This window comes from Ranitomeya variabilis, chromosome 1 (genome assembly GCF_051348905.1).
Source record: "Ranitomeya variabilis isolate aRanVar5 chromosome 1, aRanVar5.hap1, whole genome shotgun sequence".
Lineage (NCBI taxonomy): Eukaryota > Metazoa > Chordata > Amphibia > Anura > Dendrobatidae > Ranitomeya > Ranitomeya variabilis.
The window spans coordinates 751,581,130-751,596,813 of NC_135232.1; the positions used below are offsets into that span (position 1 = coordinate 751,581,130).

The 15,684-nt window shown below is 41.9% G+C and overlaps 1 protein-coding gene across 1 annotated transcript in view; it reads right to left on the bottom strand.

Moving 5' to 3' along the window:
* Positions 1-529: 529 nt before the first annotated feature.
* The window catches only part of LOC143765438 (cocaine- and amphetamine-regulated transcript protein-like), a 28,511-nt gene continuing 13,356 nt past the window's right edge, over positions 530-15,684 (bottom strand). The window contains exon 3 of the mRNA XM_077252142.1: positions 530-965. Within this exon, the coding sequence (XP_077108257.1) occupies positions 858-965 (108 nt within the window). The 3' untranslated portion in view covers positions 530-857. The remainder of the gene's footprint in view (positions 966-15,684) is intronic.

Genomic DNA, 15,684 nt, shown 5'->3' on the forward strand with positions numbered 1-15,684 from the left:
TTTTGGTTTGATTATAATTCAGGCAACTTATATATCTTTGATAATTTAATATATTTAATATTTTTAATATTAGCTTTATAAGTGTTATTCATGAAACCAATAATACAGGGCGTTGTATCTGATATAGAGGTGTCTTTGTGTTAAGTTTTCTTTGTTACCGAAGGCATAGGAAACTGGACAGAAGTTTCAAGCACAGCAGAATCCATAATTTACAATTAAAATACTTTCTTGCCCCAATTAAAATATCATCTTCCTTAAGTAATGTAAAGTCATACTCGTTTTCATACCTTTGTGGATGTAATAAAGACTCGTGACTGAGCATCTGAAATCAGACAATCCACGTACACTATCAGACACTGGTTGTGTGCCCTTGTCTCCAATTGATCTACTCTCTGATTTGCTCAAAATTGGCAAACGTGTGAAACCTTTTGAGTTTCTCCAAAAGCTTTCCATACAGGTTTCCACATCACTGTACATGCAATGTTAATGAGCTCTAAATAATAACTCATCATGAAATGTTATACAGTACTTAAATTTATTTTAAAAACATTTCAGAGCAAAAAACATGACATATATTCAGTCTTACACCCACGTTTTTCCAAGATCTTTAGCAAACCAACATTTGATACAATGATATGTACATGGAGGATAACAATACAGTGAATGTGAAAAGAAGCCTTTCATTTGAATCCTTCCCAGTTAAAAGTAGGGGAGTGAATCCACTGAACAATCTAGGTATTTCTTCTTTAGACATGTCACGGGATGATAGTGAAAACCGAACATGTGATAAATCAATACATCTCATCTTGCTTCTGCTTTCATCAAGTGTCTTACCCATCATAGCTCAGTTACTTTGCTTACAAACATTTGAGAATATAGAAATTACAAGAAGTTCCTCTCGGACAATTACACAGCTTCCCAATTCGTGCTCCTTTCCTTATTGCACATTGCTCTCCAGCATCACACTAATGGAAACAAAAAGATAAACCAAGAGATCAACAGGTGCTGTTACCAAAGGTAGGTAATGAGTGGAGGACAGATGAGCCTCTTAAAGAAGAAGTTACAGGACTAAGGCTATGTGCACACGTTGCGGATTAGGCTTAGGAATTTCTGGTGCGGATTCTGTCTCTCCTGGCAGAAAACGCACCTGCGGTTTTTGTGCGGTTCCGCAGCGTTTTTTTGTGCGTTTTTGCTGCGGTTTTCTTGCAGATTTGCTGCGGTTTTTACCCCTGCGGTTTTCTATAATGGAGTGGGTACAAAAACGCTGCAGATTCACAAAAAAGAAGTGACATGCTACTTCTTTTAAACCACAGCGTTTCCGCAGCGGATTTTCCGCAAAGTGTGCACAGCATTTTTTTTTCTCATTGATTTACATTGTACTGTAAATCAATTGCAGATCTGCAGCGTTTCTGCACCTCAAAAAACGCTGCGGATCCGCAGCAAATCCGCAACGTGTGCACATACCCTAAATACTTATTTTCCACCATAATTTACAAATTAAATCTCACCAAATCAGACATGGTGATTTTCTGGATTTGTTTTCTCAATTTTGACTCTCATAGTTGTGGTCTACCTATGATGTCAATTACAGGCCTCTCATCTTTTTAAATGGGAGAACTTGCACAATTGGTGGCTGACTAAATACTTTTTTTCCCCACTGTAAGTGTAGAGCGCAGGATAAATGTGAGCGGAGCCTTACTGCGATCTTTGGGAGGCAGAAGTTCCTAGTGCGTATAAACATTTAGATGACTACACTAAAAGATGCTTTTTCCAAAACAAGTTTTTTGCATCTCCATATTTTGAGAGCTATAATTTTTCCATATTTATGCTGACAAAGTCATGTGAAGGCTTGTTTTCTGCTGGTCAAGTTGATGTTTTTATTGGTACCATTTTGGTGCTCATGACATTTTTTGATTGCATTCTATTCCGATTCTTGGGTGGCAGAATAAACAAAAACAACAATGCTGGAATTATTTTTTGTCCTTTTTTAATGCTGTTCTGCGTGGAGTAAAATTGATAAGTCAGTTTTATTCTTCGGGTCAGAACGATTACAGTTATACCTTGTTTATACAGTTTTTTTTTATGTTTTGGCGCTCTTAGGCTGGTTTCACATTTGCGTTTTTTGCCGCTGCGTTTTAGCGCAAAAAAAAGCATGCTTTTTTTCCTATATTTAACATTAAAAACGCATGCGTTTTTTTGTATGCGTTTTGCCGCGTTTGACGACGCATGCGTCTTTTCTATGCTTGCGTTTGGTTGCAGAAATGCAACATGTAATTTCTAGAGGCATTTTTTTGCCGCAAAAAACGTATTGCTGTCTATGTAAACGCATGCGTTTTTAAGCACATGCATTTGGTTGTGTTTTAAATGCATGCGTTTCAATAGAAAAAAACAAGAATACACACTGATAAGCCACCCCCAACCATCAAGGTGATAAAGGGATCCTAACCCTAACCCTAACCCTGATAAGCCACCCCCCACCATCAAGGTGATAAAGGGATCCAAACCCTAACCCTAACCCTACCCCTAACCCCAACCCTAACCCTGATAAGCCACCCCCCACCATCAAGGTGATAAAGGGATCCTAACCCTAACCCTGATAAGCCACCCCCCACCATCAAGGTGATAAAGGGATCCTAACCCTAAAGGTACCTTCACACGAAACGACGCTGCAGCGATAGCGACAACGATGCCGATCGCTGCAGCGTCGCTGTTTGATCGCTGGAGAGCTGTCACACAGACCGCTCTCCAGCGACCAACGATGCCGAGGTCCCCGGGTAACCAGGGTAAACATCGTGTTGCTAAGCGCAGGGCCGCGCTTAGTAACCCGATGTTTACCCTGGTTACCAGCGTAAAATGTAAAAAAAAAAAACAGTACATACTCACCTGCGCGTCCCCCGGCGTCCGCTTCCTGCACTGACTGACTGAGCGCCGGCAGTAGCAGGGCACAGCGGTGACGTCACCGCTGTGCTGTGCTTTCACTTTCACTTTGCGGCGCTCAGTCAGTGTGGGAAGCAGACGGCGGGGGATGCGAATGTAAGTATGTACTGTTTGGTTTTTTTACATTTTACACTGGTAGCCAGGGTAAACATCGGGTTACTAAGCGCGGCCCTGCGATTAGTAACCCGATGTTTACCCTGGCTACCAGTGTAAAATATCGTTGGTATCGTTGCTTTTGCTGTCAAACACAACGATACATGGCGATCGGACGACCAAATAAAGTTCTGAACTTTATTCAGCGACCAGCGACATCACAGCAGGATCCTGATCGCTGCTGCGTGTCAAACTAAACGATATCGCTAGCCAGGACGCTGCAACGTCACGGATCGCTAGCGATATCGTTACAAAGTCGTTTCGTGTGAAGGTACCTTAACCCTAACCCTGATAAGCCACCCCCCACCATCAAGGTGATAAAGGGATCCTAACCCTAACCCTAACCCTGATAAGCCACCTCCCACCATCAAGGTGATAAAGGGATCCTAACCCTAACCCTAACCCTAACCCTGATAAGCCACCCCCCACCATCAAGGTGATAAAGAGATCCTAACCCTACCCCTACCCCTAACCCTAACCCTGATAAGCCACCCCCCACCATCAAGGTGATAAAGGGATCCTAACCCTAACCCTAACCCTGATAAGCCACCCCCAACCATCAAGGTGATAAAGGGATCCTAACCCTAACCCTAACCCTGATAAGCCACCCCCCACCATCAAGGTGATAAAGGGATCCTAACCCTAACCCTAACCCTGATAAGCCACCCCCCACCATCAAGGTGATAAAGGGATCTTAACCCTAACCCTAACCCTGATAAGCCACCCCCCACCATCAAGGCGATAAAGGGATCCTAACCCTACCTGTAACCCTAACCCTAACCCTGATAAGCCACCCCCCACCATCAAGATGATAAAGGGATCCTAACCCTAACCCAAACCCTGATAAGCCACCCCCACCATCAAGGTGATAAAGAGATCCTACCCCTACCCCTAACCCTAACCCTGATAAGTCACCCCCCACCATCAAGGTGATAAAGGGATCCTAACCCTAACCCTGATAAGCCACCCCCCACCATCAAGGTGATAAAGGGATCCTAACCCTAACCATCAAGGTGATAAAGGAATCCAAACCCTAACCCTACCCCTACCCCTAACCCTAACTCTAGCTATTTCTATTTATAGTGGGTTTTCAAGATGATTTTGATGATTGGCAGCTGTCACACACGTCTCAGCATGCGTTTCAAAAACGCAAACACAGGAAAAAACGCATGTAAACGCGTCAAAACGCCGCGTTTTTTTTACCGCATGAAAAAACGCATTCGTCTAAAAAACGCAGCGTTTACACGCGTTTACATGCGTTTTTTTCACCACCTGCATTTGCGTTTTAAACGCTGCGTTTTTAAACGCAAATGTGAAACTAGCCTTACACAATAAAAAATATTTTATAGAAAAAATAATTATTTTTTAATAAAACATTAGAAGGGGCTCCCTTTTCTAAACAAACATTAGAGGCTCATATTTCTCTTATACACAAGGAAGGTAAAGACCCTGAAATATGTAGCAACTACAGACCGATCTCTCTCCTAAACAACGATCTCAAATCACTGGGGAACAATTTGAAAAAAAAATTCTGTTGAGTTAGGTTTTTGAGCTGATTTATACTAAAATTGGCATGCTGATTCCAAAAATGTAGTCAGTTTTTTTCTAGCACGTCAAGTTTTTCCTCCACAACTTACCTGCCAGAGAAGCACAATTGCACTGATATCTGTAATAAGACTTGTTATCTGATTACAATTCGACTCATATAGAGCTACGTGGCAACTTGTAAGAGTAGTCACAACTGAGACAGTGTGGTGAGAGGTGTGTGCAGCTCCCAATACGTCATAATTATCAATATCTTTACACAAAAAATTTATCATAGTAGGAATAAATAGGATTTGTGATAGCTTTTCTCTTTACATTCGGCGCTTAGTTGTAATTTATATCTTTTATGATTTTTTTCTTTGTTAGTTTTCAAAGCTTGTAACTTTCCATCTCAGTGTTTTATTTACATATGTACATATTTCCTTTGTTTCAGATCATGTCTGCTCCTTCTTCCTCTCGTCGTAAATGCCTAAACAACCCTGACTCCTTCTGCTATATTTGTACTGTTTTCACCATTCCAGTTCAAAGGGCAAACATCAGTGCATTTGTCAAACAAGCATATTTTGCATATTTTAAAGTAAAACTCGGTGATCAAGATAAGCCATGGGCCCCTCACATAGTGTGCATGGGATGTACATATGATGGCTGACTATTGCTGGAGCATCAAACGTGATTGTCCTCAAGTTAAACACTCCAGAAAAAGCTATAAATGTACATTTTTACCTTAAATACTTACATATATATATATCCTTTGTAAAAAACATGATAGTGTTAAAAAACATATTTGTCATGCCTATTTCTTATATATTTCATTTTTTGTTCATATTTGTACTATTTAAAAAAAAACAAAAACACTTTTTAGGTACAGTAGTTTACATATTTTTGAGAAGACAAAAATCCTATACTTCAAAAACTTGACGTGATAGAGAAAAACTGAGATCATTTCTGGATTCAGCATCCAAAAATTAATTAAGAACAGTTGTCTGACCTAACTCTTAAAAAATTGTGTTCCCCAGTGTTATTTGCAAAGATGATCGCCAATTGAATAAATCAGATATTAGACTCTCTGGTAATGCCAGAGCAAACGGGATTTGTGAAGGGCAGAGAAGGGAGAGACAATTCTTTGAAAATACTCTATTTAATGCAGCGTTCTCTCATTCATGGTGGGCCGCTGGTTCTGTTGAGTACAGATGCCGAAAAGGCGTTCGACAGGGTAGACTGGACCTTCATGCGGGAGACGCTGGGACGCTTTGGCTTCCCTTCGGTTCTAATAAACACTATATTTCAAATGTATAATTCCCCTACCGCAAAAGTGAGGGTAAATGGGGACCTCTCCGCCCCCTTTGAAATTAAGAACGGCACGCGACAGGGTTGCCCCCTATCTCCAACACTGTTTGTCTTATCGATCAAAACTTTAATCCAGTCCATTAGATAGCACCCAGACATTGGGGGAGTTCAGGTGGAGGGATCGACCCATACTGTAGCAGCTTTTGCTGATGACTTACTTCTAACACTGACCAACCCTGTTAAAGAGATTCCAGCGGTATTGGGATTGTTTGAGAAGTTTGGGACCCTCTCCAATTTTAAAATAATTCTAGACAAATCAGAGACAATGAGCATAAATGTCAAACAGAACACCATTCGAAATATCACAACTAAATTTCCAATAAAATGGAACTCGAAATTCATCAAATACTTAGGAATTAAACTGAACCCACATTGGCATTTACTTTTCTCACTTAATTACACCCCACTTCTAAATAATACCATTGAATTGATGAAGTCGTGGAGAGCCCCCTATGTCTCTTGGATAGGAAGGAAGAATCTTTTGAAGGGTTTTATACTCCCTAAATTTAGTTACATTTCCAGAATGTTACCAATAAATGTACCCAGCGCATTCTTTTCAAAGGTGCGCTCGATGTTTGGAAGATATATTTGGAGGGATTCTAGACCCAGAATCAATTACGCGACGCTTTCACTTCCTAAGTCTAGGGGGAGCATGGGAGCTCCAGACCCTCAAAAGTACCATGATGCGGCGACATTATCTTTAGTGGTCGATTGGTGGAGAGGAGATGCCCAGAAGCATTGGACACAGATTGTTGATACCACAATTTCAGTGCCCTTACATGCTATTGTCCATGCTTCCAAAGATTTTATTCACAAAATCAAAATCTCAAACGCAATTTCCAAAAATATTATTAGAACATGGTCGAGACATGCGCAATTACTGATGCCTCTGCCCTCTCCACTGGTTAGAGTGGCGGATTTACCTGAGCTTTACCCGAAAGATTCTATGCCCTTAGCGTCAGATCCCCTATATAAGATCAGAGATAATTTAGAATGTATACTGACTGACGGCACACTACCCCCGTTATCGGAGTTGCAGTCGAAGTTTCCCCAACTTCAATTAAACTTCCTCCACCATAATAGGCTTAAAAATGCCTTGAGACACTACCTTAAGACTGGCCACTTCCATAGAGAACTGACAACTTTCGAACAACTCTTAGTACAAAGTAATCCACCGAAGAAAGTTTTGGCCAAGCTATACCAAGTGATCATAGTGAATACATCTCCACTCAAATGAGCTTATATTTGTAGTTGGCAGAAAGACTTAGGTATTGAATTTCAAGATTGGGAGGTGGTTCAAATATATAAAAATTCACATGGACCCTCAAGCTGTATTAGAGTACAAGAAAACTCATACAAAATCATTACTAGATGGTACACTACCCCAACATTGTCCCATCTATGGTACCCTAAGACCGCATCAACCTGTTGGAGATGCTCTAGGGATACTGGAACTTTTCTACACTTGTGGTGGTCCTGTGAACAAATACAAACTTTTTGGAAGGAAGTGTTGAAATACACAACTGACATTTGTAAATTACTACAACCTCCATCCCTGACACTCATTTTCCTAAACTGGAAGGGGGACAAATCAAAATGTAAAAATAAATCCCTATTGGCATTTCTTCTCTTGGCAGCCAAACTCCTAATCCCAGTTCATTGGTTGACCACAAGCTGTCCGAGCCTCTTGGACTGGGTTAATAAGGCTGATCAACTATTCTATATAGAAGAAATCTCAGCATACACCTACTTCTCACAAGATAGATTCTATTTAACATGGGCTCCATGGAAAGCTTTCAGAACTAGTAATGAATACTTGGCCATTATTAACCCCTAGGTTTCCTTGGGATCCTTAGATGCTACTGCAAACTAATAACAAATGTTCTGATGCACAATAGTATCTCACCTCTTGGTATTTCTTGACAGGCTGGCTGTTCTCTCCACTTTGGGAGAATCCCCTAACCCTTCCCCTCCCCCCCTTTTTCTTCTCTTCTTTAATTTTTATTTCTTCAAAATTTATTACATAAAAATTATTGTGGTGAATGTATAACTCCTTCCTTATAGGTAGTCTTTATGTTGCTATACCCCGTCGGCCATCGACTGCACTATAGATGAATATTGTTCTTACTGTTTCCATTATGAAGTGGCCTTACAATGATATGTTATTGTAGAAATGAACAGATGACTTCCAATACTCTGTATGTTCCCACAACTTTATCTCTTAATTAATGTATCTGAGTTGTTAATTATATTAAACTTAATAAAAAGATGTTTAAAACAAACAGAAAAAATAATTATTTTTGCATTGCTTTATTCTGAGAGCTGTAACTTTTTTATTTTTCTTCTGATGGAGCTGTATGGCAGCTAGATTCTTACGGGACAGGATGACGTTTTCAGCAATATCATTTTTATTTACATTCGTGCTTTTGGTTGCTTAATATTCCACTTTTTGTTTGGTGGTATGATGATGAAGCATAGTTTTTTGCCTCGCACTTTATTTTTTTACGCTGTTCACTAAAGGGGTTAACTGGTGGAATAGTTTTATAGGTCGGGTCGTTCTGGACACAGCAAAACCAAATATATGTACTTTTATTGTTTTTTTTTCATAATAATATTTATGAGTAAATTATACAAGTGCTTCTCACTAAATTAGAATATCATCAAAAAGTTAATTTATTTCAGTTCTTCAATGCAAAAAGTGAAACTCATATATTATATAGAGTCATTACAAGCAGAGTGATCTATTTCAAGTGTTTATTTCTGTTAATGTTGATGATTATGGCTTGCAGCCTATGAAAACCCAAAAGTCATTATCTCAGTAAATTAGAATAATTAACTAAAAACACCTGCAAAGGCTTCCTAAGCATATAAAAAGGTCCCTTAGTCTGTTTGAGTAGGCTCTACAATCATGAGGAAGACTACTGACTTGACAGATGTCCAGAAGGTAGTCATTGACATACTCCACAAGGAGGGTAAGTCACAAAGGTCATTGCTAATGAAGCTGACTGTTCACAGTATCCAAGCATATTAATGGAAAGAAAAAATGGAAGGAAAAAGTGTTGTAGAAAAAGGTGCACAAGCAACCGGGATAACCGCAGCCTTAAAAGGAGTGTTAAGAAAAGGCCATTCAAAAATTTGGGGGAGATTCACAAGGAGTGGACTGCTGCTGGAGTCATTGGCGTATCCAGGACCTGGGCTAGAAGTATCACATTCTTTGTGTCAAGCCACCCATGACCAATAGACAACACCAAAAGCGTCTTACCTGGGCCAAGGAGAAAACGAACTGGACTGTTGTTCAGTTGTCCAATGTGTTGTTTTCAAATGAAAGTAAATTTTGCATTTCATCTGGAAATCAAGGTTCCAGAGTCTGGAGGAAGAGTAGAGAGGCATACAATCCAAGCTGCTTGAGGTCTAGTGTGAAGTTTACACAATCAGTGATGGTTTTGGGAGCCACGTCATCTGCTGGTGTAGATCCACTGTGTTTTATCAAGACCAATGTGTGTCTGCTGCTAGAAGTAGGTAATACTTGACAACAGAAAGTGACAGTGTCTGACACTTTGGAGAGATTTGTCAGGGATAGGACAACATAATTTTTAGTTGAAGTAAATTACGGATTGCCGTTGTATCTTTAAATGAAATCACGTATGTGTCTGAAAGTACAGTGGCCATTTAAGCCTCTGTGCAACTGTAGAGATGTTCAGGTCCCTAACACAGCACCCATAGAAGTGTCTAGGAATCTCTACTGTACCTTTATATGCCCTAAAATTCAATACAGAAATTATCTAGATGTCTAATTTGGCATGAATGGTCATTGGATACCATTTCACAGAGCCACTATATCAGTGATGGGCAAACTTTTGAACTTGGTGTCAAAATTCGCCCAAAAAACGAGCATAACTCGGGTGGCGTGTCACTTTGAGAAAAAAACCATAATTTTGCGATATGTATAGTTTTAATAATGAAAATGTATAATTGTAATATATAACTGTATTTAATTAACCAAAAACTATTTATTTAACTTACCTGCTTAGTGACTTCTTTGTTCATCAGTCAGTCGGTTTCTTTTGTTGGTCTTGATATAATTTAACTTGTGTTAAACTTCCTTACTTCCTTTACTTAACCTTGTTTTTTTTATTTTTTGGGGTTCTCCATCAGGGGGGCAGTGACAGAAGATAGAATTATAGATAGCCTGTTAGCCCTGCAGGCAATTAGGGGTTAACTAGCCTAACTGAACACAAGATGGCACATGTAACTGTTTTTTAGGAAAGGGCAGGGTTAATAAGCAGAAATAGGGGATAATAAGGATGCACAACAGTAATAGTGGTGAAATGGGGTCTGCAATATGCTGCAAGATGGCGTTCCTTAGGTAAATTAAGATGGCTGCTGCTATTTCTATTGGCGGGAAGCAGTACCCATAGCACAAGCCCTCGCCTCTCCCCGCCTCCTAATCAATTATCTCAGTAATGATGGTCAATTAGAAATCCATGACACCCCAGAACAGTAGACTGGATGATGATAGCTGTAATTGCTGGTAATGGCGATCACAGGGCCCCCAGAGATGCGTCTGCAGCGCCCCCACTGCCGCAGGGCCGAGGGGTACCCGGTACCGGGCCTCTGGGTCTCTGCTCTGGGGTTGTCACGGTGGCTATACCCGGTGACCCTGCTGAGGGGCGCCCAATGAAAGATGTGGATGGTGGTGGTAGTGCGGTGCAGTGCTGGTCACAGTAAATAACGAGGATACCAGGTTGCAGTCTCTTTACCTTTTTACTGAAGGTTTGGAGGTACCCAATCCAGAGCACTGTTAACTGGGCTGGCTGAGACCAGCCGGTCCAACGGCACATCCGGAGTTCCCTTTTCAGGTGGGAATCAGTGTCTACCTTCTAGCGCCTGTGTGTTGTAGTCCTTCCCTGCTGAGCACCCCGGGATAGTCCTCACAACTTATTCTGTCTGTCTCTGATGTTCGTTTTCTCTCCGTCCCCCAGATGTTACGGCTAGGACGCACCCGTATGACGGGGTAGGCCTGGAGTTCTTCCGGGACTCTAGAGTCGCCCCTCTCCCGCAGCTGCCTCCGTTGTCTGCTTAGGTGTTTAAGTGAGACAGCCAACCTATAATTAGCTGCCCTGCCGTGGTTTGAAGTAATGCTTAAAGTCTCTTACTTTCTCGGCGTTCCGGCCACCGACTGTTTGCGCCTCAGAAGGATGTTGCCTTGATCTTACAGCACGACTCCTTCTGGTCCTATCACCTCTTTGCTGTATTCCCGTTTCCTCACTTAGCACAATAAACCTCGCTTCTTGTCCTTTCTTAGGAATCTGTCAGGATCCCATCCCTGACAGGTCCTCTCTGTGGCTCTTCCCAGTTACTTCTCCCCGTCTTCCTGTCCAACCCCCAGTTTTACCAGAGTGTGAGGAGTGGCCTACTAGATAGAACCACTCCCCCTGGTGGCCGGAGTGTGAAGTGTAGTGTGAGTGTTACCTGGTCAGGTGAACTCCTTTAGTGCAGTCAGACGTAACATCACTCCCCTTAGTGGCAGAGCGACATTACTGCAACGACCAGGACTCTGGGGCGCTGCACGTCCCCCATGGCATTCCGCTGCTCCCTACTCCGTCGGCGGAAGTAAAGTTAAAGATCCCCTAACGGCCTAACGGAAGTCCCAGAACTAGACACTGTAGTGCCGGAGTTCTGTTGTATTGGCCTACAGACCTGCGACATAAAAATCATCCCCGCCAGTCAGAAAGGCGCGGTTCCCACGCTGTCAAAAGACAGCGTGAGTGCTCAGCTGTGATCGGAGGTATAAAGTTTACCTCCGGTCACTGGTGTCAGCTGATGGAACAACTGCTCCCATCATCTGACACCCGCTGCCGCTAATAACAGTGAGAGCAGAGACAGATGATGGGAATATTCATCAACCGCTCCTGCGCTGTTAATAAATAATTAAGAAAAAAAACCTGCATATGCTCCCCCCTATTTTTGATAACCATCCAGGCAAAACTCACAGCCGGTGACTGAGTTTTACCAGCCCCCAGCTGTCAGCATTAGCAAGGCTGGTTGTCAAAAGTGGGGAGCAACCCTTTGCTGTTTTTAAAATTATTTATTTAAATAAAAAAACAGCGTGGGGACCCCTCTATTCTTGATAACCAACCTTGCTAACGCTGACAGCTGAGGGTTGTAGCCCCCAGCTGTGATTTTTGCCTGGCTGGTTATCAAAAATAGGGAGGAGCCCACGCGTGTTTTTTTTTATTACTTATTTTCAGCGCAGGAGCGGCTGATGAATATTCCCATCATCCACTCCTGTTTTCACTGTTATTAGCGGCAGCAGGTGTCATTGAGTCATTGTCCCAGGGGGTCGGCGGGGGAGGGGGAGCGGCGGCTGTGACATACTCACCTGCTCCTGGCGCGGTCCCTGCATCTCTGATGGTCTCCGGGCGCAGCTTCTTCCAGCATTGAGCGGGCTCATGGTACTGCTCATTACAGTAATGAATATGGACGAGACTCCACTCCCATAAGGGTGGAGAGGCATATTCATTACTGTAATGAGCAGTACCGGTGACAGCTCAATGCTGGAAGAAGCTGTCAGCGCCCGGAGAAGACCATCAGGGAAGCTGCCAGGGACCGCGCCAGGCGCAAGTCAGTATAATGGGGAGGGTGAGCAGCATTGCGCGATATTCACATCCTCGCTGTCCTCGTTCCACCGCCGGGCTCCGTCTTCCGCATCCTCTGCTGCAGGGGCGGACTGGCCATCTGGCAATTCTGGCAAATGCCAGAAGGGCCTGTCTGGTCATGGGCTGCCTTGTCTGCTACGTTGTTAACAGAATTGTTGTTCTCAAGACACCCATATTGTTAAGATTTGTGATGAAGCACAAAGTCGCTGACTCCGTCACTTACCCCAACAGGCCATGGGTATCATTAGACATATTGGTCTTGTAGAAAATCTTCCTTTCCAACATCCAGGGTAATATTAGTAATCTATATCCCCTCTGGTTCATGGGGACGGGGACAACATGGGCCTGTGTGATTTTGAATGCCAGGACTGAATTTCAGCCCCAGTCCGTACCTGCTCTGCTGTGACGCTCAGGTCAGAGGGTGCGATGACGTAGTTATTGCGCGCCCTCTGCCTGAACATCAGTGCAGAGGACACTGAAGATGGAGCCCGGTGGTGGAACGAGGACAGGTCAATATTGCAAGTGCTGGGGGCCTGAGCGACGAGAGGTGAGTATCTCATTTTTATTTTTATTTTTTTTAATCGCAGCAACAGCATATTGGGCAAATATCTCTATGGAGCATCTTATGGGGCCATAATCAGCATTTGTGCAGTATTATGTTGGCCAAATATCTCTATGGAGCATCTTATGGGGCCCTTATTAACCTTATTAACCTTTATGCAGCACTGTATGGGGCAAATGTGTCTATGTAGCATCTTATGTGGCCATAATCACCATTTGTGCAGCAGTATATTTCGGGCAAATATCTCTATGGAGCATCTTATGGGGCCATAATCAACATTTGTGCAGCATTATATGGGGCAAATGTCTCTATGGAGCATCTTATGGGGCCATAATAAACATTTGTGCAGCATTAAATGGGGCAAATGTCTCTATGGAGCATCTTATGGGGCCCTTATTAACCTTCATGCAGCACTGTATGGGGCAAATGTCTCTATGGAGCATCTTATAAGGCCCATCATAAACTTTATGGAACATTATAGGGGGCATATTTTGTATGGAGCATCTTATGGGGCCCATCATGAACTGTATGGAGTATTATATGGGGCTCCTGATTCAATATGGATATTCAAAAACACTTAACCTACTGATGTCTCAATTAATTTTACTTTTATTGGTACCTATTTTTATTTTTGACATTTACCAGTAGCTGCTGCATTTCCCACCCTAGGCTTATACTCGAGTCATTAAGTTTTCCCAGTTTTTTTTGGCAAAGTTAGGGGTCTCGACTTATACTCTTGTCGACTTATACTCAAGTATATACAGTATATGGCAAGGCTCAAACCCCTTCAAGACACAGCCCTTTTCGTTTTTGCGTTTTCATTTTTCGCTGGCCTCCTTCCCAGAGCCATAACTTTTTTATTTTTCCTTCAATATGGCCATGTGAGGGCTTATTTTTTGCGGCACAAATTTTACTTTTAGAACGACACCATTGGTTTTACCATGTCTTACACTAGAAAACGAGAAAAAAATTTCAAGTGTGGTGAAATTGCAAAAAATGTGCAGTCCCACACTTGTTTTTTGTTTGGCTTTTTTCCTAGGTTCACTGAATACTAAAACTGACCTGTCATTGTTATTCTCCACGTCATTACGAGATCATAGACACCAAACATGTCTAGGTTATTTTTTTATCTAAGTGGTGAAAACAAAATCCAAACTTTGCTAAAAAAAACAAAAAAAAAAAAAAACAATTGCGCCGTTTTCCGATACCCGTAGCGTTTCCATTTTTCGGGATCTGGGGTCAGGTGAGGGCTTATTTTTTGCGTGCCGAGCTGACGTTTTTAATGATACCACTTTTGTACAGATACATTCTTTTGATCGCCCGTTATTGCATTTTAATGCAATGTCGCGGCGACCAAAAAAACGTAATTCTGGCATTTTGAATTTTTTTCTCTCCACGCCGTTTAGCGATCAGGTTAATCGTTTTTTTTTAATTGATAGATCAGGCGATTCTGAACGCGTCGATACCAAATATGTGTTTGTTTGATTTTTTTTATTGTTTTATTTTGAATGGGGCCAAAGGGGGGGTAAACTTTTATTTTTTAAATTTTTTTCATATTTTTTTTAAACATTTTTTTTTTAACTTTTGCCATGCTTCAATAGCTTCCATGGGAGACTAGAAGCTGGCACAACTGGATCGGCTCTGCTACATAGGAGCGATCATCAGATCGCTCCTATGCAACTGAATTACAGGCTTGCTATGAGCGCCGACCACAGGGTAGCGCTCACAGCAAGCCGGCATCAATAACCATAGAGGTCTCCTCAGGTTGTCATGCCAACACATCGCTGACCCCCGTACACATGACGGGGGTCAGCGATGCGCACATTTCCAGCCCGATGGCCAGAAGCAGTAGTTAGATGCCGTTGTAAGCGTTTGACAGCGGCATTTAACTAGTTAATAGCGGTGAGTGGATCGCGATTCCACCTGCCGCTATTGTGCGCACGTCAGCTATACAAAACAGCTGACATGACTTTGATGTGGGCTCAGCGCCGGAGCCCTCATCAAAGGGGAGACACGACATGCGCAGTACTAGTACGGCACATGTCGTGAAGGGGTTAAAGGAGCGTTCTTGACTTTTGGGATTGCTACTCCCTATAGGTGGCGCTTTAGAGTTCAAGTCTTCTTCCGATCACCAAGAGACAATTTGCATGTAACTGAGAAATACATACCATCAATGGTTATAGGGGATACATTTTGGGCTACAATGCACAGTTGACTGGAGATATAACAGATTTAGCATTTTCTTAAAGTATGATTTATGATATATTTTGGGAAAGTTATTTTAAAAATTGTTGTGTTTTTTAAAATATTGGGTTAATTTTATAAATTCTTGCCATGCATTTTCAAGACTATGTCTACAACTTTAAAGTAAGAAGATAACAGTTTGCCATTCTTCTTTATTGAAAAGGTAAAGTAAAACAAACAGAATAATTTTGGGGGTTACATTTTTGAATATTTAATTGTCAGATTACTTTATTTCTA